The 27,778-nt window shown below is 46.8% G+C and overlaps 1 protein-coding gene across 1 annotated transcript; it reads right to left on the bottom strand.

Moving 5' to 3' along the window:
* Positions 1-6,170: 6,170 nt before the first annotated feature.
* On the bottom strand, positions 6,171-27,772 carry LOC114786110 (SH2 domain-containing protein 3C-like). Its single transcript, XM_028972950.1, is given in 11 exon segments — positions 6,171-6,346; positions 6,780-6,986; positions 7,083-7,194; positions 7,592-7,630; positions 7,632-7,764; positions 8,528-8,643; positions 9,893-10,359; positions 10,641-10,765; positions 12,174-12,595; positions 13,692-13,820; positions 27,646-27,772. Coding segments are annotated over 11 exon segments (2,007 nt in total). The 5' UTR covers positions 27,727-27,772.
* Positions 27,773-27,778: the final 6 nt, after the last annotated feature.

Here is a 27,778-nt window from a genome sequence, read left to right as displayed (position 1 = left end):
CCTCTGTATGAACCAGTGGCGCCACCTAGTGTCCGCGTTGTAGTACTTCGACGGCAAAAGGACGTTTGCACAGCATAACTAACAAAAAAAAAAGAATGTGAAATATAAAAATATTTTAAAACTTCTACTGCTATCTGAAAAAAATGATCTCCCGGGATAACTATTAAACCCATATGTAATGCATATTTACGCATGGTTCCCTCTAGTGTTGTGTCAGGGAAATACTCAGGTAAAAGATGTGTGTGTGTGTTTATGTGTGCATGCACACGCACACATATATACTGGAGATAAAATAGATGAGTATTCGCTCTCAGATGAGCTGTGAATGTTGTTGTGATCGTGGATGACAGTCAATAATATTCATATTCATATTAGGAATAAATTGTCCAAAATCTGCAAAACGCAATCAATTTAAATGTAAAATTGCCTTTTCTGTAAACTATACATTTGGGTTTAATGTATAGCTGGCCTATGCCTTCCAAATACAATTATATTATTTTAAGTATATATGTATATATTAAATATATATTAGATTCTACCTGTAACTGTACAGATACTATATTTATAGTATCTAGGATGTCTTATGTAGCATTAGTTTGACATGTGAACCTGGATGGAGAAGAGCATGGAGCATAAGGGCAGTGGTGGCCTAGCGGTTAAGGAAGCGGCCCTGTAATCAGAAGGTTGCCAGTTCGAATCCCGATCCACTGAGGTCCCACTGAGGTGCAACTGAGCAAAGCACCGTCCCCACACACTGCTCCCCGGGCGCCTGTCATGGTGCCCACTGCTCACACAGGATGATGGTTTAAAGACAGAGGACAAATTTCACTGTGTGCATCGTGTGCTGTGTATCACATTTGACAATCACTTCACTTTCTTATGGCCTTTGTTGGTGGTTACTACTCCTGTACATTTGACTCATAATGCTGAGCAATGTTGAGGTTGAAGTTTATTGTCATATGTACAGCGTACAGAGCACAATGAAATTCTTACTTGAAAACCTCTCCCACGTAGACAGAACATAGAACATGATACTTTGAAGACATAGAAGACAAAGTGCAGCAGCAATAAATAATAAGTCACAGAAGGGTGAATATATATAAGTTGCATAAGAAAGTGATTTAATTGCAGTGCGTACTATGTGTTGTATAGCCTGATGGCACTGGGGTAGAAACTGTTTCTAAATCGTGATGTGCGTGTGTGAATCGTCCTGAGTCTCTTGCCTGATGGCAGGAAAGTAAAAAGTGACAGTGCAGGATGGTTGGGGTCCTTCAGGATGCTCTTTGTTTTCCTGAGACAGCACGTGGTGTAAATGTCCATTATTGCTGGGAGTTGTGTGCCTGTGGTCCTCTGGGCTGTTTTCACCACCCTCTGCAGAGCTTTCTTGTCCTGAGCAGTACAGCTGCCGTACCAGGACGCGATACTGCCCGTGAGGATGGACTCCACAGCGCACCTGTAGAAGCCGGTGAGGACAGAGGTGGATACCCCAGCCTTCTGTCTATTCTCGTTTATAGACAAGAACAAAAATAATCCCGGATTCCTGTTTAAAACTATAGCCAAACTAACCAGGAATAAGACAGAAATGGATGCGACCACTCAATTTCATTATAGTAGCGATGATTTTATGAATTTCTTTAATACTAAAATTGTCGCAAATAGAGAGAAGATTAAAAGCACAACAAATAGCTCCGCCGATATTTCCATGGAAAATAATCTTCTAATAGACGACCACTGATTAGAACTATTCAACCTTATTAAAGAGCATGAATTAATCAAATTAATCTCGTCATCAAATCAATGTACTTGCGCTTTGGATCCGATTCCAACAAGGTTCCTTAAGCAAATAGCACCCAATGTTATAAATTCTATCCTCAAAATTGTTAACTCGTCGCTTAGCACCGGCCACGTACCAAGTTCGTTCAAGGTAGCAGTCATTAGACCCCTGATTAAAAAGCCGGATCGCAGTCAGCTTTCAAATTATAGACCGATATCCAACCTTCCGTTCATATCAAAAATCTTAGAAAAAGTTGTAGCCCAGCAGCTGAGCACATACCTAGACTGTAACAATATCCACGAAGTATATCAATCAGGATTTAGACCTCATCATAGCACTGAGACAGCACTGGTTAAAGTGGTTAATGACCTGCTGTTGGCCTCTGATCAGGGGCGCATCTCGCTGCTTGTCCTGCTTGATCTGAGTGCAGCGTTTGACACTATCGATCACGCTATTCTCCTTGCCAGGTTAGAGAATGTTATTGGGATTAAGGGAACAGCCCTTGAATGGTTCAGATCATATTTGACCAACCGATATCAGTTTGTGGACATCAATGGTGTTTCGTCTTCACATAGTAAAGTAGAGTTTGGTGTTCCACAAGGTTCTGTCCTAGGTCCGTTTTTTCTCTATACATGTTACCTTTAGGCGACGTCATCCGCAAACACGGTATTAGCTTTCATTGCTACGCTGACGACACACAGTTGTATCTGTCAGCAATGCCAGATCAGAGGCAGCAGCTGAACAAAATAGAGAATTGTCTGAAGGACATTAGACAGTGGATGCTCACAGACTTTCTCCTGTTAAACCCTGACAAGACAGAAGCGCTCGTAATCGGGCCTCAAGCAGCCAGGCATAAGCTGGCTGACTACACAATAACCCTGGATAGCCTTTCTATCTCACCGAGTATTGAAGTGAAGGATCTAGGTGTCATCATTGATGCAGGTCTCTCATTCAGTTCGCACGTAGATAATGTCACTAGAATAGCATTCTTTCACCTTAGAAATATTGCGAAAATAAGAAATATCATTTCAATGCATGATGCAGAAAAGTTGGTTCATGCATTTATTACATCAAGGTTAGATTACTGCAATGCATTACTGTCTGGATGCTCTAGTAGGTGCATGAGTAAACTCCAGCTAGTACAGAATGCTGCAGCCAGAATCCTAACTAGAACATCACCCCAGTCTTACAATCACTGCACTGGTTACCCATCAAATTTAGGATTGACTACAAAATCCTACTTTTAACCTATAAAGCTCTAAATGGTCTCGCCCCACAGTACCTGAGTGAACTTTTGGTTCTTTACGAACCGCCGCGCCCCCTTCGATCAATGGGTCCCCCTGTTAGACACAGACAAAGTTAAATTCACCAGTTAGGCTGTCCTAGTTAGGGTACCGGGCCACTGTAGCACCAATATACCACATATTTCAGTATCGGTGGTACAGTGCAACCGTCTGCCGCTGCTTCTGTGTGTTTTTCTCCGAGACACGGAATCAAGCGCCCAGACTACTGGCAGACCCCAGTGATCAGACCAGCAAATAAATCCTGGTTCCTGACAACTGCTTTACAAGGACAAAACATGAAACAAACCAGAGGGTCACTACAGCCACCACCACCGTTACAACTACAGCTTCAGGAATCTTCAAATGGACCAGTAGCATCATTATGGACACGTAATCTAGACCATGACACTGACTACATCCTGGACTTCTCCAACCCTACAACCGTAGGACTTCTCATTATATCATATCCAACCCTGCACTGACACCATTTGCAGGCTCACTCTACCCTGGAAGGGGGTCCCTCTCTGTATCACTCCTTCCCAACGTTTCTTCCTTTCTTTTTTTCTCTCTCCTAGAGTTTTTTTTGTGTGGAGTTTTTTTTTTGTGTGCAGAAGGGTCAAGTGTGGGGGGTGTCACCTGTAGGGCCTGTCAAAGCCCATTGAGACATACTGTATGTGATTTTGGGCTATATAAGAAATAAATGTTGTTGTTGTTGTTGTTCTTTAGGCGTCTGAGGAAGTGGAGTCGTTGGTGGGCTTTTTTGGTGACCGCTGCTGTGTGTTCTGAGGACTTGAGGTCGGAACTGAGGGTGACCCCAAGGAGCCTGAAGCTGCTGACCCTCTCCACAGCACCTCCTCCGATGTAGATGGGAAGATGAGCTGTATCCTGCCTCCTAAAATCCAAAACCATCTCCTTGGTTTTGCTGACGTTAAGAGAGAGGTTGTTCTCCTGACACCACTCTGCCAAGAGTCTCACCTCCTCTCTGTAGGCCGTCTCATCGTTGTTGCTGATCAGGCCTACAACGGTGGTATCATCAGCAAACTTGATGATGGTGTTGGAGCTGTGTCTGGAAACACAGTCGTGTGTAAACAGGGAGTACAGCATTGGGCTCAGAACACTTCCCTGCGGCGTTCCAGTGTTGAGGATCGTTGTGGTGGAGGTGTTCTTGCCGATCCTCACATGCTGTGGTCTGTTGGTGAGAAAGTCCAGAACCCAGTTGCACAGAGTAGAACTGAGTCCCAGCGCCCGCAGCTTCTGGATCAGCTTGGAGGGGATAACTGTGTTGAATGCAGAGCTGGAAATATCATAATAACCCTGTTACCCTGCTTATGAATGTATGTTTAAATATGACACCATTTATAAAAAGCAAAACCCACACGTGCTCTCACAAGCGAAATGTATTTTATTTCCTTGAAAAAAGATTGAAAAAAATATGACATACCAGAATGTATATACAGCACATAAGAAAAAAATGTGATCACATACTGTTTTTTTCCCCCCGCTTCATTCAAGAATGACTATTTACACCATGACGTTACCTCACACCATTCTGTACAATAATATGTGACAAAACACACATTACAGTCCCTAGTCAAAAGGCAAAGGTTTTCCACAACTTTCCAAAAAGTTCTCCGGCACACCTTTTTCTTCTGGCTCAGTAGCCCCTCTTGTGGCAGAAGGAGGGGCTTACACACTGTCCTCCCCAAAAAGTAACACACTGAAGGTCTAACAGAAAGCCCCTTTCTGGGTAAATGGTTGTGGCGCACCCAACAGTGCTGTGGAGGTCTTCTTCTTCTCTGTGGTTAATACGATGAGAGATGTGGTATAAATGAGTAGAACCTCGGACCGACAGAGCTCTAGACTTGCTGTGATTTGTGATCTGAACCCATCAGACAATAGTTAACGTATCCTGCCCAACGCCAGAGCATTTCAACATAATACAAAAGCTTCTTGCAATGCTAACTTGCTTATTTGTGTGTTTTATAAGATTCCTGCATAGTCCCTGAACATAGTTCTCCATGTTCTGAACTGCTATGGAGTCGAGGCTCCGTCACTGGGTTGGACGCAGGCTTCGTGCTCAGCTTTCGGTTTCTAAAGATGAAATCTAGTAGCTGCGCACACAAATACATGTACACTTCCCTGAGGGCTTGCTTACTGGCATTGAAATTCATGCACACTCTCACCCTGAACAGAGAAAGCCTGCAGGCAACGTTGTGTTTGAATGGAAGAGAAACGCTCTGTGCGTGCAATAGCGGCCGCCACTAAGCCACTAAGAAACAACCCTGACAACCTACAATCATTCACCATTTAAAGATTGCTTGTACTATCTGTGTGTGTGTGTGTGTGTGTGTGTGTGAGAGAGAGAGAGAGAGATGGTACATTTGTGAAGTTATGAGGCAGTGTGAGTGAATGTAGGGCTTTGTATTGTCACTGTGGCTGATAAAGAGGGGCTGAAAAGTTTGTTTTTTTTAAGCGTGTCAGCATGTAAAAATAAAGCCCTTATTCTCATGAATGACAAGGGTCAGTTGAGTTGAAGAATAAAGAATAATTAGCAAAACATTCAGCATATTAGGGCCAGTGCCAGCACTGCATAGCAACAATCCAGCCAAACAAAACAAAACAAAACAAAACAAAACAAAACAAAACAAAACGACCATGTTCCGTCGATATCTGTTTTGGCAACATACATTCAGGCGTAAGCTCTTTCATAGGAGACCAGTGGTTGTGTGTTTTACATTTACAGAGCCTCTTCCGTAGAACACAGCTGAGAGGCAGGAACGTTGCATCCACACAGTTTCACAGCATGAACTGAAGATGACAAATCAGGTGTGAGGGAGGTGTCAGTGCCCCAAGACTGATTTTTTTTGCTTTTTCACAGATATTCAGGGAGCAAAAGCTACACATTCCCTCTCTATGTCCCATAGACATACACGCCTGTCAGACCTGCATCCCATGATGCAATTTTGTAACGGTTTCAGGATTTTCAGGAAATGAGGAGAGTTCACCCCCCCTTGCAGGTCCCTTTAGTCTTGTGGGTGGGAACTGCAGTGAGAAGGGGCCTGTGCCGGGTGGGGAAATGGTGTGTACGGTGGAGGTGCAGCAGGCTGGAGGTGCTATAGTTCGCTTTGGCGGACAGGTGGCTCCAGCTTGTGAGACAGGGCGATGAGGACTTTGTCAAACTTGTCGTAGCGCTCACCCTGGCTGCCCTCTGAGCCACGGCTGCCCCACAGCAGCCTCATCTGGAACTCTGTGCAGAAGATCTCCAACACCTCGTCCTGCTCTTGGAAGCCTGGTGGGACAGAAAGGACCACAGAACATCAGTGGCTTCAAATACATTCGTCATCAAATTAGGGCAATGCAGGTTAATCTAATATTGTAATAATCTGATATTGATTATAGTGCTTGGCTATCATCAGAGGCAGACTGCGACTTTGTAAAACATTCGGATCCAATCATAAAAATTCCTGATCAATGTAATTTGCACATGTATGCAAATTTGTATGTCAAAATGAAATTTGAACGCTGAAGTCCACATATTGTTTTAATATAAATGGTATTGGGATGTAGTGGTTCCAGGGAGCTTCCCCCTGCTTTAAAAGTTAAAGCTGTTTCTTCAGTGATTCAGTATTGAACAGACTGGGTCTGTTTTTCCACAGCTCGTAGTCCTGGTGGATTTTTTGAGTTTAGGTTGTGAAAGTACACGACAGCCATACAGCTCGTACCCTGCAGTTTGCTCTCTGTGTTGGTGCGGTAGATGGCGCTGTGCTGGGCGACGGTCCGCGCCGCCTCCAGGTGGCTCATCACCACATCCACGCCAGACTCCACACTCTCCCACGGCTCGAGCCCCTCCCCTCCTGCCACGCCCCGCTCCAGCAGGGACAGGAGAGGCACCACGGGTGGGAAGGAGGTGTTGGAGAGTACGCCACACTCTGAGCAACACAGACACACAAAGATTCAGTCCATTTTTTAAAATGATAGAAACTTAGAACATTAAATACATGTTCAGTAATATTTCAGATGTTTACCTTTCCCTTCGTTCATGGCCTTCATAAACGGCTTGAGCTTCTTCTCGTACAGGACGGCTCCCTCCGTGTGTCTCTGCCGCAGAGCCGTCCACGTCTGCTCCAGCCTCGAGATCTGAGCGAGACAGCGAGAACGGGGTTAATTAAAAAAAACACTTCCCTACTCACAGTGCTTATCAAATATTACACACAGACGTATGCACACATTTTTTATTTAATCACTTCTCTCTTCCTTTCGAGGTTAAATGGTGTAGAATTGGGTTTGTATAGAAAAATATTAATCCTCATTTAAAGGACTGAGCCAAAACATTTAACCTTCCCCCCTTCTTCATTGCACCTTTAACTCTCTCTCAATTATTTTCCCGTCCTTCTCCCACCTTCCTGTCCCTCGCTCTCAGAATCAATTTCAGGTTTCAGGTGTACTTGATTGGCAAAACGCTATACGGTGCATTTGCATAATTCGAAAAATGTAATGAAACAGAATGAAATTGTTCATGCCCCGTTCCTCCAACCTGAGGCAGCTCCAGCGCCCTCATGACGGCGGCGAAAGCCGAACATGTTGCCCATGTTGCACTTGAGCTCGGCGGCCAGCTGGATGGTCTTGTGCAGAAGTGCAGCCCTCTCCTCGGTGCTGCCCGTACAGCCCAGCACGTCCACCGCCAGCATGATGGACATTGTGTAGAACCTGCACCGTGAAGGAGAGAACTTCAGAGGATGCATGTAAGCTCCCAGAGGCAGTTCGGATGCTAGCACTAATCTCAGTGTCTTGTCTGTGTTCCTTGTGTGTGTAATTAGCCTGAGAACACTGACTGCAGGCCCCACCCCCAGGATGGCCTGCATCTGTGCACGGAACCATAAAGGAGTTCATTCACCAATAAGAGGAGGTTTTCTTCATGACAATTCTATACAGTATATGTGTGTGTGCTCTTTATGTGCAGGTGCATTTGTGGGGAAAAAAATATTACACTGGAGATAAAGCCCACATACTGTTTATCAAAATAAATGATATCCGATGCACTACCATGTGGTGTAATGGTAGATTTCATGTAATTACACATTGATTGGTTTATTACAAAGGTATTAACCGATATGCAAAATATAAACTGTGTTTACAGTTTATTTGACATGTACAGCATTTGGCTCTTATCCAGAGTGACTTTAAGATCACTTTGTCATCAAAAACCCTCCTCTGGTTAATTCAGAACCCAACCCAACTAATGTTGTAGAGAATGCATGGACACGTGCAAGAAAGATTGGAGTGTGTACACACATGTGTGTGTGTGTGTGTGTGTGTGTGTGTGTGTGTGTGTGAATGTTTGAGTGTGTGTGTGAATGTTTCTGTGGGATTTGTAAGTGTATGTTTGTTGTGCGGTTGTGCTTATGAATATGTATGCAGACTGTGTGTATACACTCGTTCTATGTGTGTGCCGGTGTGTACTTTCTCTCACCTCTCCAGCAGATCCAGTCTCAGCTGGTGTCCATGTGGAAGAGTCAGCAGCTCCAACCCAGAGGCCACTCCCATCATCCGCTGCATCTCCTTGGTAACGCCCAGTATCCTAGCAACCTGCAGGCCAGCACATATGGAGAAAGCAAGGGTTACATTTTAGTTCTCATTTCTTCCCCTAAAATAAATTTGGGTTACCGCAGTGACCGTTTAAGGGGCTTTTAGTCCACACTTTATTAAATAATGACGGGGTGAACACTGCTGAGCAGCTGATGCGACGCTATGCTGGATCAGTCCAGACTAATGCCGACCCCCACATCCATCAGTGATAAAAGATGGGTCATTTTCTAGGTGGGAGCTTTGTGTAACCACCTTTGAGATGCCCACCTTTGGCTCAGTTGGAGAAATCCCCGAAAGCAAGAAGAGCCGAGCATTCCTTCAAACATTCAGTACTGATTCACAAAGAGGAAATTGTGCTGAAAGTGTCTAAATGCATCTAAATGAAGTTTGTACATTTTACATTTACATTTACAGCATTTATCAGACGTCCTTATCCAGAGCGACTTACAATCAGTAGTGACAGGGACAGTCCCCCCCTGGAGACACTCAGGGTTAAGTGTCTTGCTCAGGGACATGATGGTAGTAAGTGGGGTTTGAACCTGGGTCTTCTGGTTCACAGGCGAGTGTGCTACCCACTAGGCTACCCACAGTGCTTATCAAATATTACACACAGACGTATGCACACATTTTTTATTTAATCACTTTTCTTTTCCTTTCGAGGTTAAATGGTGTAGAATTACGTTTGTATAGAAAAATATTAATCCTCATTTAAAGGACTGAGCCAAAACATTTAACCTTCCCCCCTTCTTCATTGCACCTTTAACCCTCCCTCAATTATTTTCCCGTCCTTCTCCCACCTTCCTGTCCCTCGCTCTCAGAATCAATTTCAGGTTTCAGGTGTACTTGATTGGCAAAACACAAAACACCCATAAAAACATAGAAACATGTTTGATAGGACTTTTTTTAATTACTACAGACTATAAAGTATTTTAACCTGAGCAGTTGAAAGTATTTCGAATGATTTCTTGAGCATTGGGCCAATCATCTGTCCTGTAGTGTAAATACCAAAAAAATCTGCTTTGTTGCATTGAATGTATTCTTATGTCATATATCCCAAGACTGTTCATTGACATTGAATTCGTACTTGATGCTTGCATTAATTCTTGCACAAATGCTTTGTGCTAAATAGTTTAAGAGCTTCCATTTTGAATAAATGGTTAGTGTAAGGTTAGGACTGTCTGGGCAGGACAAGAAAATAAAATATCTGCTGCAGTGTGTGTATTAGAGGGCTTTCATGTCATGCCCATACCGTGCAGTCAGCTTTGGTGATGTGCTTGGCCAGCATTTTGGGGTCGGTTTCGGCCATGAGCTCCTTCACCCTCTTCAGTACGCTCATCTCCAGAGGTTTGTTCTCTGCGGGAAGGAGGGAGGACTGGAACCGTCCCGGCCGGAATGAGGAGCTGGTCTCCACCATGGGAAGCATGAAGGGCTCTCCTCCCTGCTCCCGCTCCCCGGGGGATTCCCCCACACTGCCCTCCTCCACCCTCAGTCTCTCCACGTAGCTTTTGCAGGGTGGGGTGGGGGCGCAGGGGTTGGGCCTCAGCTCACAGTAGCTTCCCGTTGGATCCGGGCCCTCGTGGGCAGGTTGGGCGGTGGTGGGCAGGTTGTTGTTGGATGAGGAGGGGCTGAGGTGGGGGTCGCTGGGGTGACGTAGGATGGGCGAGGGCGGGACCACTGCAAGAACGCGCCCGCCTGAGCCGTGCCTGTGCCGAGAGACTGCAGAGAGAGGAGGGGTGTGGCAATAAATTAAGATCAAGTCACACATAAACACGGTTTAACACACGACCATTAGAGGACACTGTATACACAGAATTTATGAGGTGAAAACTGACCAATATAAACACACACACACACACACACACACACGACCAATCACCATTAATCAGGTCACCAGACTTCTTTATGTCGTAATGAAATGTGCGGCGTCTCTAATGGATACTCAGCTAGCAGCCAGAGAGAAGGGTGAGGAGCGGCATCTCCGTGGTTACGGCACTCACCAGCACTGTAGGCGGGGGACAGCGGCGTCTCGCCCACGGGGGACAGGGGGCAGCGGTATTCCTGGATCTGATCCATACTGAGGGCGCAGTTTCTCATAGACTCCTTATGGTGGATGGTGGAGGGGCTGAAAATCCAGACACACACACACGCACACGCACACACACACACACACACACACACACACACACACACACACACACACACTATTAGATGAGATGCTTACAAACCAAATCACCAGCCTAACTAAAGCATTTATGTACTGCCGATGGCTCACATTACATGCCAGGGTCATTTTATCTAGAAGGAGCAGTTTATCTGGGCCCATGCTGAGCTGTTCCACCACATCAGTGTCCCGGCGTCAAATAAATAACTCCCATATGAGCACACGCTGCATACAAACATAATTAAATGCACGCGCATTTTCCTCATACTCCGGCAATTTCACTGCAATTCAAAAGCCATTTTAGAAAACGGTAATGAAAGATCGGGTTGGTCCATTCCATTCTACTGAGATGAATTAAAAACACACATATTAAATATCACTGGGGGAGGGGCTGTATGAGTGAAAAAAATGAAGCACATCACAAAACTGTGAAAGATGCACAAAAAGTGATAACCCATATGGAAATGATCTACAAAATCTTTTTTATATTTGATTTATATACATATTGACTGATCAGTGATTGACTTGACATTATCTTGTCATAAGTGTTTATATGGCAAAATGATTTTTGAAGCACACATGGGATTCATACACAATCTATGAGACCATTTGAGATTTTGATGAAACATTTCCACACGGGGTGTATCGTGTGAATCAGCAGCAGGTCGGTGAGGCAGTGAGGGTGTGTGTGGGTGTGGGTGGGGTGAGGGATCAGGGTCGGCCCACACAGCACCTCCTGCCCTCCACCGGCTCCGGCTCTGCCTCCAACCGCAGGGACTCAGCTGGCTCCACGGGTTCATTATCACTGACAACACAAGAGTCCTGTTCATCAGAGCTGTACACGCACACATACACACACTCGCTCTCTCTCTCTCACACACACACACACACACACACACACACATAAATAGCACACCTACAAAAAGGCATACACACAGGAGCTCACACTTTCTCAGACACACACAGACACATTCAGGTGGACATTCACCCTCATTACCCCCTGTCTGCATCTTTTCTACCACTTGGTCTCATTTAAACTGGCACGACATCCTGCAGCCTGTTCTGTATGTGGCAGCAGACTTTATGCTCAGAAGAAAATGCATCTACTTTGCACCAACGAATCTGCCAAATAAAAAAATGTAAATGTAATAGTGCACGCCTTGTGCAAAAGGTCCTTCGTGTTCATTATTCAATTGTAGAAGGTAAACATACACCCCTTCAGGCACAACCAAGTGCTGATTGTTCGAATGAACAAGCCTTTTAATGCAATGTCAATAACATACATGATGTTTTTTTTTACTAATATTAACAATATTCAAATGGCAAATGTAAATGTGCTGTCTATGGCGAATGGCTTCCCCCTCCTCACCTGTGAGGGATCATCTTTTCCGTGGTCAGGCCGTCCGTCATGGTAACACTCCGCCTCTTTATGTAGGCCCCTCTCGGGCTGGATGGCGAATGCCCAGGCCTCCCGTTGGCCAGTGCATAGGTGGCTTCCAGGTAGCGTAGTGGAAGCGTGCGGTTGATCGGGCAGTAGATTTGAGCGCCGCTCTGCTGCGACACCGGCCGCTGGCCACTGACATAGAAGCGCACCAGGACGGGCACCGAGTCGAAGCTCTCGTCCTCCAGCAGGTACTGCACCTTCGACTCGCTGCTCTTCACCACCACCTTGCTGATTTTGAAGTGGAGGACCTCGTTGTTCCAGCGACTTGTCAGCACGTAGTCTCCGGTGCTGGTCAGACAGTCGCGCACCAGGAAGTCCGCGTTGCGTAGGACAAGTGTCTCTGACACCTTCCGATATCAAGGAAAGAATAAACTTACAAACAGGCCATGGCCACTTTATTAGGTAAATCTTCCACTACTGAGCGTGGAGCATAGTTCACCACCCAAAATAAACCTTTAATAAAGCATTAGAAGATACTGAATACAAATCAAATAAATCATTGTAATAAATTGGTGGATTCTAATACACAGTTAAAATGTTGTTTGATTTCCTTGCATATTTTCCCTTTAAAGTCTATACTGATTTGGTTGAGGGGTCTGACAAAACCCTGTGTAAGACACCATTCTCCAAAAGGGGGCGCCCTTGGCACAGGATTGAAGGGGATCAGCTGTACAGCAGTGCATGGCTGCTGGTTGCCAGATTTCCCTCTTTTTACTCTGTTACACTCTGTTACAGTCTGAATGAGCGAGAGGGCCAGATGGTTAACTTCAGGGAGCAAACTCTGCCAGGGAAGTGTGTGTGGGTGCAGAGTCCGCTATATCTACTCATACATGTCAGCTATGAAAGTGAAGCGATTGTCATTGTGAAACAATGCAGCACAGCACATGGTGACACAACGAAATGAGTCCTCTGCTTTTAACCATCACCCTTGGTGAGCAGTGGGCAGCCTTCTGATTACGGTGCCGCTTCCTTAACCGCTAGGCCACCACTGGCCCTATAGACACACACTCAGGTAATTACTGCAAATGAACATGCACCATTTAGTGTGGACATTCATGTAGAATCAACCAAACAAATACCAGATTATAAAGCAAAAGCGTGGAAGTCTTTCTACTAGCTCCCCAGAACAGGGATGTTTAGTGTGATTATCAGTGTGTATTTCCTTCGCAGTATGTCAGTATTTGGGGTATTCACAGTTTATAGTATACATGCACGCACAGTGTGTATGGTGGTTCCATACAGTGTGTGCATATGTATAGTGCATATAGTGTATAGTGTTAATGTGTAATGCATGTTAACCAAATGCCCTGATTAAATAGTCTGTGTTGTATACTATGCATGAAGCATGGACAGTGTTAACATTTATATGCATGTGTGTTGTGTTTCCCGCAGCTCTAAGTGTGTGTGTTTGGTGTTTGCAGTGTTTGAAAAGTGTGTGTGTACCTCTCGGGGGATGTGTCCATGGTACCAGCCATGGCTCCTTATGTCACTGCTGCTCAGCTTAAGCTCCTCCTCCAGCTCCTTCCGCAGTTTCTCCGGTGGAGACTCCAGCAGGTACTTCTCTTTGGAGAACTTGGGAAAGGGGAGAAAGACCCCGAGATGAGTTGGCAGCTACAGCATCAGATAAGTACATAAAACATTAACCCTCATGAACACACACACACACACACACACACAACTCCATATTGGCAGAACCCTGCACTCTCGCTCACCAGTCCATATCGTAAAAGAGCACTGAGAGTCCCAGCTTACATTAAAAATGCTTCCCCTTCCAATCAGAATCCAGAACAATGGGCCCATGTCAGAGCTGATGGCTCATGGCCATGACCTTATCTGGGACAGAAACAGAGGGGCTGTGGCAGACAGACAGACCATTGTAACGAGTCAATAAAAAAAAGACAATACTGTCCAAACACATTAAAGCGACAAGACCATCCCTGAGCTTAATGGATGGAGCCCGGCGGCCCGTAGATCACATGGTAACAGTCAGTAGAATCCAGAGGGAATTTTGCTGGAATCTCCTGAACTGTGGCCTTGTGGGTATTTTTTGGGTATTTATGGGTATAACGCTGCTATGTCCACATGTCTCCTCCACTCCATCCACTTCATATCTTTGTGTAGGTGTGTGTGTGTGAGCATTAGAGAGAAAGAGAGTGTGTGTGTGTGTGTGTGTGTGTGTGTGTGTGTGTGGGGGGGGGGGTGTTTGAGGTAAAAGGGAGCAGTGAAATTGCCAGTTTCCACTCAAATTTGATTTGCCAGCAGGCCTGTGAACCGCAGCTGACGTGAGGAGGCGGGAAAAGGGAGGGATGGAGGTGGCCAGGGAGAGGTGACGGCTCTGGAGGGGTAGAAGGGTCAGCCACCTCATCACTCAGAGAGCGAGGAGGGATGAGAGCTCCCCCAGGGGGCAAGCCCGTAATCTCATGTGCGCCCCCCCCCCCAAACCAGGTTTCACAGTGGTGAGGCAATGGCAGCTTCCATGCGTCAGAGGTAGAGTGTGGGCTGAGACTACAGAGAAAGACCCCGTGCTGGAGACAGATACAGATGAGGGCTCGGGTTGACAGGACCCCCGCCGCGCTGAGGGGAGGGCGAGTGGAGTGACCCCCTTTGCCTGCCCTTTCACGGGGATGCAACACATTTGAACCCCAAAACATTCAGTCTGCATACAACCATCCTCTTCTTGTACGCATGTGACCCCTGAAGTTCTCGTACAGAACACTAGATAATGAATATTTTAAATTATTACTAATACAAGGATAACTGTTACAGCTAAATTCCAGTTAATCAAGACAGACATTAAAAACCTGAGATCAAAGCAACACTGTATGTCCCATATCTCTGTACGTCAGATAAAACCTAAAAATGGAACAGAACTTATTACATAAAAATAAACTAAACTACACATGTGAGTACATGTATGTAACATTGTCCCTGAATATAAGAAAATACGAGCCCCATTTTATCAAGACTAATTAAAGCAATTGTTTGCTGCTTATTGTATTGTATGTACTATTGTATTTGGCACCAATTACTATTATTGCATATTTGGTCTAAATTCCACATGTAAAACGAAATAAATCCCATTTATGCCAAAATGGTATGTATGTACATTTTTAAATATAGTGCTTACATTGTCAGCAATGTAGAATCCAAATACACTGAACTAAACTGTAATGTTCCCCAATTCATGAAGGAAATCAGTAATATGTCTTTATAATTTCTAATGCTCACAATAACATGAAATGAATAAAAACACAAGGAATAATGCATGAGACCTGGTTTATGGTGTCATATCCATTGCTGCATCATCATAGCCACTGGTTGATGGTTTCACACGCCACTGACAAGCTTCACCACTCTACTATACTCACTGTAGTATATATTTCTTTATTGTTATATAAATGAGATGATGTCGGTATTGTACAGCACTGCTGCTACAGCGAGGGGCTACTATAGTTCTGGATAAATATATCATATATTATATATCAGTTGAGCAGCGGCTGAACGCAGGCCCACATGCTCATCACTGAAACCCAGGCAGAGTGAGTCCAGAGGGTGTAGATCTGATCTCAATCTCCCCCGGTTCCTACTGACAGGCTGAGCAATAAAATACATTTAACAGGAGACTTGCTGCTGCTGATGCAAGCATGCTCGTGGAAAATGGATACGAACGAAAAGAAGAAGGACAGAAAGAAAGAAAGTTAGAAATGGGGCCCAGAGCTTCAGCACGTACATCACAGCACATCCACTTTCACACTGCAGGGGGTACACAGTTGAGACACACAAACACACACACACGTACTCTACATACGCCCTCAGTCTCGCTTACTGCCACTGCAACCCAATCATTAATCGCAACAGTGAGCCCGAGTCCAGATCACCCCACACTTCCCGCAGTACACATACACGCCAGCTGGAAACAGCTTTTTACTCACCACTGTATGTGCGGGAGTGTGTGTGTGTGTGTAGTCAGGGGGTGAGCTTGTTAAAGCGTGCACCCTCATCCCCCGCCATGAATAATAAAAAGCTATGACTCATTAGCCACCAATAGCAGCCTTCCGTGTAATGGTGTCCCCGCCCCCTGCACCAATGAGAGCAGGTGTTGCATTCGGTCAAATGTGTCTTGTGATTAAGTGCGGCTGCTCCGCCATGTGAGCTCAGCGTTGTTGTGACTGCTGTGCGTCTGGCTATCAAACACACACACACACACACACACACACACACACACAAAGAAAGAGACAGAAGTGATTAGGCCTGGTCCCTGGTCGCCCGGTGTTGGTGTCTCCTCTGTAAACGAAATTTGCTGCGATAAGAAAGGGGGACAGGAGGAGAGTAACCACCAGAGACACAGCGAGATAGCGGCCACTTCCCTGAGATCAAAGCTGCAGATAAAAATGCCAGTTATTGTGACTGGGACAGCCCATTGTCCTGTTGCCACGGCAGCAGTTTCGCTCCGAGGACGCATCCCCCCAAAACCCTCCAACCACCACATTGTTTCTGCTGATCCGGGGGTCTCCTTCTCTGGACCCCAGTCCATCTGCTGACCTCTTGCTGAGCAGTGTGGCCTAATTTAGTGGCCGGGGCATTTTAGAAAGACCATATCTCCACCCTGGCAACTCATCCGCTCCCAAATCCCCCAATCCGGGCTTCATCCCTCAGTTTAATATCATCAGTTCGCTTTCAGCCAAAGATCCTACTAATCCCTCTCCTCTTGATCATCACCTCACTGACCCGAATCCTTCCCTCCCACTCTCACACTTGACCCCTGCCAGGTCCCTGTTATCCCACTTTCTGTACAGGGGCTTCGGTCACCATTGACCAGTCCACCGGTCAACTTATAGCAACAACTCTGAGCGTTGCAGTGCATGCATCAGCAGCTCTTCTATTTCAGAACCACAGATGTGAGCGTGAGAAACACAGACTTTGGAATGCAGCACTGCAACTCCCTTCTAGCTGGTCTACCTCCATGTACCATCCGACCTCTACAACTCATACAGAATGCAGCAGCACGACTGATCTTCAACCTTCCCAAGTTCTCCACACCGCCCCTCTGCTACGTTCCCTCCACTGGCTCCCAGTAGCTGCATCATCAGGTTCAAAATACTGATGCTGGCCTACAAAGCCAAACATGGAGTAGCACCATCCTACCTCACAGCCCTTATTACACCTCACACTGCACCTCGTATACTCCGAGCCTCCAGTACTGCTCGCCTGGTCCTCCATCTCTGAAGGTAAAAGGAAGACGCTCATCTAGACTCTTCTCCGTCTTGGCCCCTCGGTGGTGGAATGAACTTCCAGCTCAGTCACTGAGCACCTTCACACGGCAGCTCAAGACCTTCCTCTTTAGAGAAGATTTAGAAGAGATGCAAAAGACTCTGGGACAACTCCGGGACTTCCTGTTTTGTCTTGACTGTGTGTGCTGAACACGACCTTGCAGTTGACAGCCAATCAGCTCTCGTTCTAGAGCCGTAGGGAGAGATGGAAGGAGGCCGTGTGAGAAGGAGGGAGTAATACGGAGGCCAGTGTAAATCTAGCCCTAGGCTTCAGAGGCCTGTTGGGAGTCTTACACACTTTCATGCCCTCTCTCCCTCGCTCGCCCGCTCTCTGAGTCAGGCACATGTCAAATGACATCATCTCAGCTTTCCCTGTCCCCTCTAGTGACAGCACACGCCTGGTGTGCCAACCACACCCAAGCACACACTGGAACACAAACACTAAAAAAATACAACACACTTTAAAATACAGTCACACCCTTTACTTCTTAAGAACACACACACACACACACACACACACACACCTTAGTGTCTCTTTCTTGTTTTACACTCATTCTCGTGCTCCTGCAGCAGATCCACTGAGAGCTCGCTCTGTGTTCAGCCCTAATGCTTTCTGACGAACATGTCTGGAGGCCGATTCGGAGTCCCGGGACTCATAACCTCTGCTTGTACGACTAAGTAAAGCCTAAAGGCAGGACACGTCCTGGCTGCAACAGGCCTGTGAGTAGTCGCCTGGGGGTCAGGGTCCCTGTCATGAGCTGAAGTGTAATGCACATGGCCATTTACCCTGGAGAACGCTCTATTTTCGTCTTTTAATGAAAGGAATGTCTGATTGTTTGCATTCATAAATTCCCACACAGCAAGTTTATATGTAAGTAAATTAATAGCTTCTGTGAATGTGTTCAACTGATATAATGTTCTAAGCAGGGGCTAGCCGCTAAGAAGCGGATCCATAATCAGCAAGTTTCCGTGTTCAAATCCCGAGCTGCCACCGTGTTTCCAGTGAAGCTACACAGTAGAATCTAATGTCATTATTCTGGCTCCGTGCTGGACCGGCTTTAGCTTCCTTGTACGTGAAGTCGTGTTCAATAGCCAGTATGTCCTCTGCAATGAAAGCTCCAGGGGGATGTCATGCCCAGAGCTGGAGTCTTCTCCACGGTTCGCCAGGCCCAGGCAGGTCATTAGTGGTCCTGTGGCATTCCTTAATGAATGAAAACCCACGCCGGCCAGTCGCTTGCATGAGACCAACCACCATCATCCCTGCTGAAGTCCCCCCGGGGGTACTGGAGGAAGTAAAAGATCGACCAGATCGCAGCCATGTTGAAGAGCTACTATGTTAGTGCACCACCCACTGCCCCAGAAGGTCCAGCTGCAACAAGCATCTGCTCTGCTCCAGCTGTGCCAGATTGCATGCGTTTGTTGGTGAGTAGGGGGTGAGGTGGGCAATGTGGACACCAATGCATAATACTTCGAATACATTTACATTTGCAGCAGTTAACACCCCACCACACTGCATGCTGCATTCTACAACAGAACATTAAAATATGCAACAATACCACAACACCAAAATGAGCCACAGTATACAGGAAACTCCAGATTACAGTCTATTACTGCACCCTGCAAGCTATACACTAGAAACACACAACACCAGGATGAACACTACTGCACTGTACAACACACCACATACACCAGCTCCATACCCACCTTACCGAGAACCCCCAGCAGTAGGCCTATACATTATATATCCAGGCCGATGCATTATTAATGCCAACATACACAGTCCTGCCTGTAGTGCACGGTGTGGGATCTCCACCCATGATGTGTTCGGTCTGAATCCTCGTGTACTCTGAACTCTCTCCAATGAGACGTCATGACCAATTGTGGAGAACTGCAAGGCATAAAACCAGGAGTCACTCGCACATTACTGCGGGATTAAGCAGCGAGCTGGAGCAAGGGCGGGAGAAGAGTCAGACCAGAAGCCGGTGCCAGCAGAGGGTCGGGCATATGGCCTCTACGGGTTGCTTTTTTAGAGAGAAGAAGGAGCAGGACAGGAGGGTGTGAGCATTTCATTAAGGTCTAGGGAGAGTGTGTGAGAGGTGCTGAGCAGAAGGCAGGAGCTTTAATGCACGGCGAATGGGCGTGGCCCAGCATTGATCTGCAGCACGCCGCATTGATCAGTGGCCCCTTCATCGATACCGGCCTTCCGAGCAGCACACGAGTTAACAAACAGACAACCAACACACACCTACTGCACCGTGTGAACATATCGACGTGAGATTGGGTGTATTTAAGAGAGTGAGAGGGTGATTGGATTGTTGTGTGTGTGTGTGTGAGAACAACTGTTTTATTTGTTTTCGGGTGTGGCCAACTGGATGATTGTAGGTATGTGCATATATCATTACGCTTGTTCCTATGTTTTGTATTTGTATGTTATCGGGGATCAAATGTCCCTAAGAAAACTGTGGGGACATCTGTAGTTCACATTGTGGAACATGCTTAGTTACAAGATACATATATACGTGGAAAAAAGTGTGTAAAAACCATCACTATGTGTGTGAGTGTGTGTGTGTGTGTATGTGTGTTTGCGTGTGTGTGTGTGCGTGCGCTGATGCTGAAGCTGAAGGTGGAGCTGGCACTAAGCGGATAAACAGCTTGTCTGTGCGGTGGGCGGATGGTGATGGATGTAGACGTGTGCTGGCATTTATGAGAGTACAGAACCCCCCCCCCCACCTCCCAGCCTTCAAGCTGCTGCCCATTTAAGGACCAATTTGCAGTTTGCAAAAGGTCAGGGGTCACACCACTGATGTATTGCGGGTCATGGAGCCACATCAATACTAACGCGCTATTGCCAGAAAATAGACAATCACATGCACACAGACTGCTGTTTCCATGACATCAAACAATAAATAAACGAGTAAATAAATACTTTCAGGAAACCCCAAATCCCATGATGCAGTGTGACACTGCCAATAGGAAAAAGCCTTGCAAGGAAGCGTTCAGGTTCAGCACCGAAATATCACAGAAGCACACACAATCAATAACCGTCAGTGGCAAATTAATTGTGCCCTCAATTCAAAGACATAGAGCCTGAAACTATAACTCCTATAAGAATTCAGCATCTAAACACCGTTCAAGTCATTCATCTTAGGCCATGTACAGCCCTCTTTATGAGTCAAACTGGGCAAAGACGCGCTCATGGGAGATTTCTGGGCAACTGCCTATTATTCACCCATGTTTTTGTTCATTTTTTGGGGTTGTTTAGGAGCATTTTAACGGTATGAGGCTGCTGAAACGCTTCCTCACAATCAGCATCTGTCGAATCGAATCAGGACTGATTCTGATGGCTGCAATCTGCATCCGCCACAGTTGCCAGTGCTGAACCGACACATCTTAAGCCCCGACTCTCAGACGGAGCTCAATCAACAAACAGAGCATTACCCGGAGCGCTTGATGGAGTAAATCTGCCTGACGGCTACTAATGGCAGCCCACTCAGCTCCCCCCATCCATCCATGTCAACACAGGAGAACGGGTCAGTCAGGGCAGCGGTGGGTGTTGGGCCCTAAAATGAGATTTATCGCAAAATGCACCGCACCGCATTCGCTAAAATCACCATATTGTCTTTTGAATATGACGAATGACTAAAGGAGCAAACAATCAATGTAATAATCTACGATGGCTATATATATTAAATAATAAGTACAGAAGCACTGTTATTTTTACTCATAATGATGATAAGAATGAGTTTTATAATAATCTCTTCTTTTATTAATGTTGCTTAGATGTGTTAACATTGAAGCCTGTGACTTTTGTGTGAAGTGTGTGTAGGGGTGTGTCCACCACATACATAAGACTTTTGCACTTTTGCTCAGGACTTCTCTTAATGGGTCCACCACTGCCCCATCTGATCAATACAGCATCCGGAAGATTTAGTGAGACAAACACAGAGAGAAATAATTCTCACAGACTTAAAAACACAGACATCGTGCTCTGTGACCTATTGACAACCCGACGATGCACTGTGACCAAAAACAGAGGCACTTTTCAGAGGAGAAGGGGACATTTAAAGGGTAGGGAGGGCCGGGGCTAAAAATGGATTCATCTTAGAGTCACAGAGGACGTGTGCACTAAAGAGAGACAGATAGAGAGAGAGAGGGATGATGGGAGGAGACGGCGAGGCTGGGCGGGATCCAGAAGTAAGGTCGGTGCCCACATCAAAACCGTACGGAAATCTCCCCGCGCCACCGTGGCCAGATGAATACAGATCAGGGGTGGGCATGGAGCCGGTAAACCAGCACAGGTGCCGAAGGAGAGAGAGAGCGGAGAGGGGACGTGCACCTGCTTGCTAATGCCAGCTGACAGGTCACTGAGAGAGATGATAACAATCTGCTTCCTGACACACACACACACACACACACACACACGGACACGCTGCACACCTGCACCACTTCTGGACATGACAACATGCCGAATACCTTTGAGGTTTTCCGCCTCGATTCAAGTCTCTCCTGTTCAAACCGGCAGGAGAAAATTTGACCTCCCGTCCCTCCCTTTTCATCTCCACCTCTCAGTCCCTTTCCTGCACCCCCCCCCCCCCACCCCCAATCTCATCCCCTTTTCCATTTATCTCTCTCTTTCTCCACTCCCATCATTACCGCCGAGGCTGCAGCATTGGGCCTCAGAGCTGCAGTGCCATTGGCTGGCGGTGATGTCATCGCTTCCGGAGCGTTCTGCAGCAGCCAGTGCCAGCGGCCGGCAGGGGAGGCGGCCGAGAGGAAAGCTGAGTTCTCACTTCCATTCATGCAGAGCTGGGCTTTGTGCAGCAGACAAACATGCCAACACACACACACACACACACACATACACTATACATTTGTGGGGGGGAAATTATATAAAAACACACATTTGTTCTCTCTGATGGGGGGTTGGGGTAAAGAGGAGGGGTGTTGTCCCAGAGCTGAGACGGTTGCCATGGAAATGTGCAGATGAGAGTCTTTGTGAAGGGGGTGGTGGCCACTGAGAGGGGAAACACCCTCTTCCATCAGCCAAGTATGTGTGTGTGTGTGTGTGTGTGTTTGCATGTGTGTGAGATCATCTCCCACAGGAAGCTCCAGGACTCACCATCACCCTCCTGCATGCCATGTCTTCCAGCACCCAGGTGCATGGTACCTGCCTCCCTCCACCACCATCTCCTACTCTCTTCAACTCTCCCCTCTCCACTTCTCATCTTGTTCAGCCTCTCCGGCACCTTCTCCCCCCGTCCTCCCTCTCCATCTCCACCCAATGCATGATGTCACTGTCTCACTTGGGCTGCTGTAGCCGGAGGCTCTGAGAGAGAGAGAACATGCTCCATATCTCTCACAGGGTCATATCACCCACACACACATCCCTGTAGGTGACGTAGGACCCTTTTCTAATTTACTCAAGACCTGTAACGGCCTGCGATATAATGTATTGTAATGTAATGTATACATGTATACATTATAATGTATAATGTATTGTAATGTATATATTATGTATATATAATATATACATTATAATGTATAATGTATTGGAAGACAGCAACACGTCTGAAGGCAAAATTCTCGCGTCCAGACCCCCCAACACACCCACACACACCCGCCCAATTGGACATTATCTGCTGATGTTCACTGGCCACAGTTTAATTTGCGCCTTTTAATTAGTTACTGGTAATTAAGGACCATATTAAGGACCATATCGCGGCAAATCAGTGTTGCGTTGCGGTATGGAGTCAGGGTGCATAATCGCTGTCTTAATTCCAGCGGTGATCGTGCTTATCGTGTGCCGGCTAATTCTCTGCTCCCACGCGCTCTTCGCCAATCACGTGCCGGCAGTTTTATGGTGACGGGCCGCAGTTCTATAAACCAAAATGATGCAAGGCTGTTCCGCCGGGGGTCTTCAACGGCTTCGGAATGGAATGGGACGTTGGTGTTGAGCGAAATGTCGCAGGAATGGAACACGGCATCCTGTCTGATCAAATAAGGGTGCGGCTGGGGATCAGCGAACACGGCAGAATAATGAGCTGCGTGGTTAAGGGTCCTGCATGGTTTCACTCTCGGGCACATTATGCTCCAGGGATCTAATTAAAGTCTCTTCAAAATGTGGCTGGGAACCAATGGGAAGCAGCCATGTTTCTGAGGTTCTATACTATGCCTGAAATGAACCAGCACCCTGAACACAATGCAGAGAAGTGCTGGACTTAGTCTAATAATCCAAACACAGACCCCACATCATTCCTGAGGGGTCAAGTTAACCAATGTCAGGGGCTGTGTTGGTGTGAGGGGCTACCTGACAATAAGAACCCATTTGTGTGTGTGTGTGTGTGTGTGTGTGTGTGTGTGTGTGTCTGAGTTATATTGGACATGAAAACAGAGACGACCGAATGTCAAGGTGAAGGTGGTGGTTGTATGAGAGTGTGTTGAATGGGCTGATCTCTTTGAATTCTCTGCAGTCTTCATAAAAGGTTGTTCAAGCAGAGACAGGGGCAGGAACACAAATGTTTTACTAAATCTAAAGCCACATTTACATTTACAGCATTTACCAGACGCCCTTATCCAGAGCGACTTACAATCAGTAGTTGCAGGGACAGTCCCCCCCTGGAGCAACTTAGGGTTAAGTGTCTTGCTCAGGGACACAATGGTAGTAAGTGGGATTCGAACCTGGGTCTTCTGGTTCATAGGCGAGTGTGTTACCCACTAGGCTACTACCACCCTACTACCGCCACTTTTTACTTTCAACACACACACACACACACACACACACACACACACACACACACACACACACACACACACACACAAGCACTGTAAGGACAATGGTACATATAAGGACAAACACGTATCGTGTAAATGCCTCCATATCAGAAGAATCCATCTCCAAAACTGCAGGTTTTGAATTGCAGGTACATTCCAATGATATTTATAACAGGAGCACAACCCAGCTGTGCAGATACTACAAAATCACTAAAACTCCACAAAAATACACACACACACACACACACACACACAGAACAAATGTGTGCACGCTCCACCAACGCACACACCCGAACCCACGCGGTCCGGCTCTTATCTCACACACTAAAGTACACACCACACCAGACTCACTCTTCAAACCGCGACAGCGGCCGGTCTGATCTCCCGAGCGCCGTCCTGCCCCAGCAGCCTGTCAATCAAGCCCCCGGCCCCACCTGTCAAACAGCCCGTCCGTCAGGTCCGCGGAGCTGTCCAGCAGCCGCGCATGATTTAGACAGCACCAGCTCGATAAACAAGGCAAGGCGCGCACACACACACAGACACACACACACACACACACAGCTTCCTCACATTCGGCCAAAAAGCATAATTCAACTTGAAACCCGGGGTAAGTGAGATAATCCTTGCTTTGGGGGAGAAACCCCCTCATTTGAGGGCAGTTTCTACGTTGTTTATTCCCGGCCATCGTGGCTCATTACTTCTGAAGCGGCCGCGGCGTAATTGGCCGCTCCTGCTCGGCACAGCCCCGGCTCGTCTCTTCAACTTCTGGTTAAACGGGCACTTAGCCGCCGCTGCCTGGGGGAGGCGGCGGGAAAGAGGATTTGCGGAGAGACGGCGAGACAGAGAGAGGGAGAGAGAGAGCGTATAAAAACAGGGATTACAACATGCATAATTCAATATTAAAGGCGGGAGAGACAGAGACAGGGAGGGGTGAGAGGACCACAGCTGGGACCCTGACCATGATGATGCGGGGTGCGGGACAGCGGGTGACACACACACTTACATGGACTAATGAAAGAGGGAAGGAGGAGGAGGAGAACAAAGAGAAGAACTGCTCCAACAAATGAGACCAGAAGAGGAGATACAGACTGAGACAGATAGAAAGAGAGAGAGTGAGATCAAGATTGAGAAACTGAGGAGGAATGATGGACCAAGGGATAAAAAGACATGAGATAGAGAGATGGATTGAGATAAACCTACCAGAAGACTCATAAGGCCAAGAGAAAGATAATGAGAATACAAGGAAATGGCGAGAGAGGGATAAATGAAGATGGAAGAGATGGAAGAGAAAGTGAACCACCCACAGACCCACTAAATGGGCCACATGGGCCAGCTGGGGATGCGAAGGCATCTTAAAAGAATGACTTTTTTTGGTATTTTATTTCATTCACTTATTTTTGTCTAGGTAAATTAAGTTAAGCACTTGCATATTTCTATTTGTATTCGTAGGGTTTTGATTGTATGGTTAATTTAGTTGGTTTTAATGTCCTGCGCCCGGTGTCTCCAGATGGGCTCTGGCTCCTAAGTTAGTTGGTTACTGAGCGAGTGACTACATGTCGATGAAATTAATATTTTGTAATGCAGCTTGTATTGTCAAGTTGAGAAAGCATCAGAGTCAGTGGTAGAAACGGGGTGAAAAATGAGAGAAAGGAAGGAAGGAAGGAAGGAAGAAGGCATCATAGCGTGAGACGGGGTAAGCTGGCAGACGCAGACACAAGAGGATTAAGAATCTCTAAACGAATCAAAGTGTGACGGCAGAGGGGCCAGATGGGGAGACTGGGGTTAAATCACTCGGCAGAATGGCCCAGTTTAAACGACTTTACACACACACACACACACACACACACACTTGAGCTGGAGCGGGATTGGGTTCAAGGGGGATCGGTGATGTTAAGGTGATGGTACTGACCTCAATATGACAAACGGAAGTGAAAGAGGCCGATGCTGAAACCGTTTCTCCGACACGGACAGTAAGAACTCTGCTGATCCCCGGCCGTGTTTGGGTAACGGCCCAAATCAATAACCTGCTGTGACACGCCGCTGTGACGCCGCTGTGACACGCCGCTGAGACTTTTCCCCTGAAACGACTGGGGTCCCACACCTTCAACCCCGATAAAGTCAGATCATTTCTGACTCTTTAACCCTCTGGAGTTTATTTATTATCAGTTATTTCTCACCCACAGCACAGCACACATTCTGAATGTATGTTTTAAATCTAAGCAGGTGCAGCCTTCTGTTCACCTTTACACTCTATTTCACATCCAGATAAGATATGAAGGTGATTGGTATTTTTTTACACACCTATGTACCTATGAATCGTGCTTTTACCAAACAATAAAACATGACAAATGTAATTTTGTAATTTTTGTAATAACTAATGTTTTATTAGAGCAGCTGCTAATTCCACCAGCCAATCACAGGGCTTCATAGTCACACGGCGTGTCAAGCATTTTCTGAAGCCACTCATCCAGGTCCAGGTTACCTGGGGTCTGAACTGCATGTCTGTGAACTATGGGAGTAACCAAGCTGATCGAGCATCCCGCCCACCTTGGCCTGCGTGGAGCTTCACCAGACTGATGAACCCTACTGAGAACCAACTGGACGTTTCAAATAGACGCACAGACAGAGAGAGAGAGAGAGAGAGGGTGTGTGTAAATGTTTCATTCAGGATTTTATGGCGGGAACATTGTTCCTCTCAGATGTCCAGCATGACATCCCAATGGACCACAGGAGAAGGTGAGACAGGAGACTTAGACCTTGACACAAATACACTTCTCCAGCTCATCAAATCTGCCCAGCTCTCAAAGTCAGTTCCACCCGGCTGAGCAGAAGCTCAAAGATTCCAAGGTGTGTGTGTGTGTGTGTGTGTGTGTGTGTGTGTGTGTGTGTGTGATAAAAATCCCCAGAACTTCAGCCATTATGGCAGTCAAACACGGTCGAGCGGCCCCGTGTCCCCCACCCGACGGCCTGATGAACCCACAAAGGGCAGCTGGGGCTTCAGGACGCGGCCCTTTCGTTGGAGGAACGGGATAGTGGAGCTTCTCTTCTCGGCCCGATATATAAAAAGCTCGTGCCGGCTCCGGTTTCAGCCCTGCGTGTCCATTCCTACACACGACGCGACACAGTCTCCCTCTGCCAAGTGGCGACTGAGGGACCGTAGAGGCGACTGTGTGTGTGTGATGGCGGAGACGCGACAAAAAGCTCAGAAGCACTTGACCACATGCACAGACGCACAATAACAATAAAGCACATGCACGCTTTCAATCAACTAAACACAGCGATGTACGTGTGTGACAAAGCGACACACACACACACACACACACACACACACACACACACTCAGACGCCCCGCTCACCTGCACCTGCATGAAGGAGCTCCGGTAGAAGCAGCAGGCGGCGGTGGAGAGCGCGCTCCACAAGCTGCACCTTTCCGTCATGGTTCCTCTGGCTCCCTGACCCTTTACCCTAGAACCCCCTGGGTCACGCCCC

This window comes from Denticeps clupeoides, chromosome 3, assembly GCF_900700375.1.
Source record: "Denticeps clupeoides chromosome 3, fDenClu1.1, whole genome shotgun sequence".
Lineage (NCBI taxonomy): Eukaryota > Metazoa > Chordata > Actinopteri > Clupeiformes > Denticipitidae > Denticeps > Denticeps clupeoides.
This window is presented reverse-complemented; position numbering and strand designations above follow the sequence as displayed.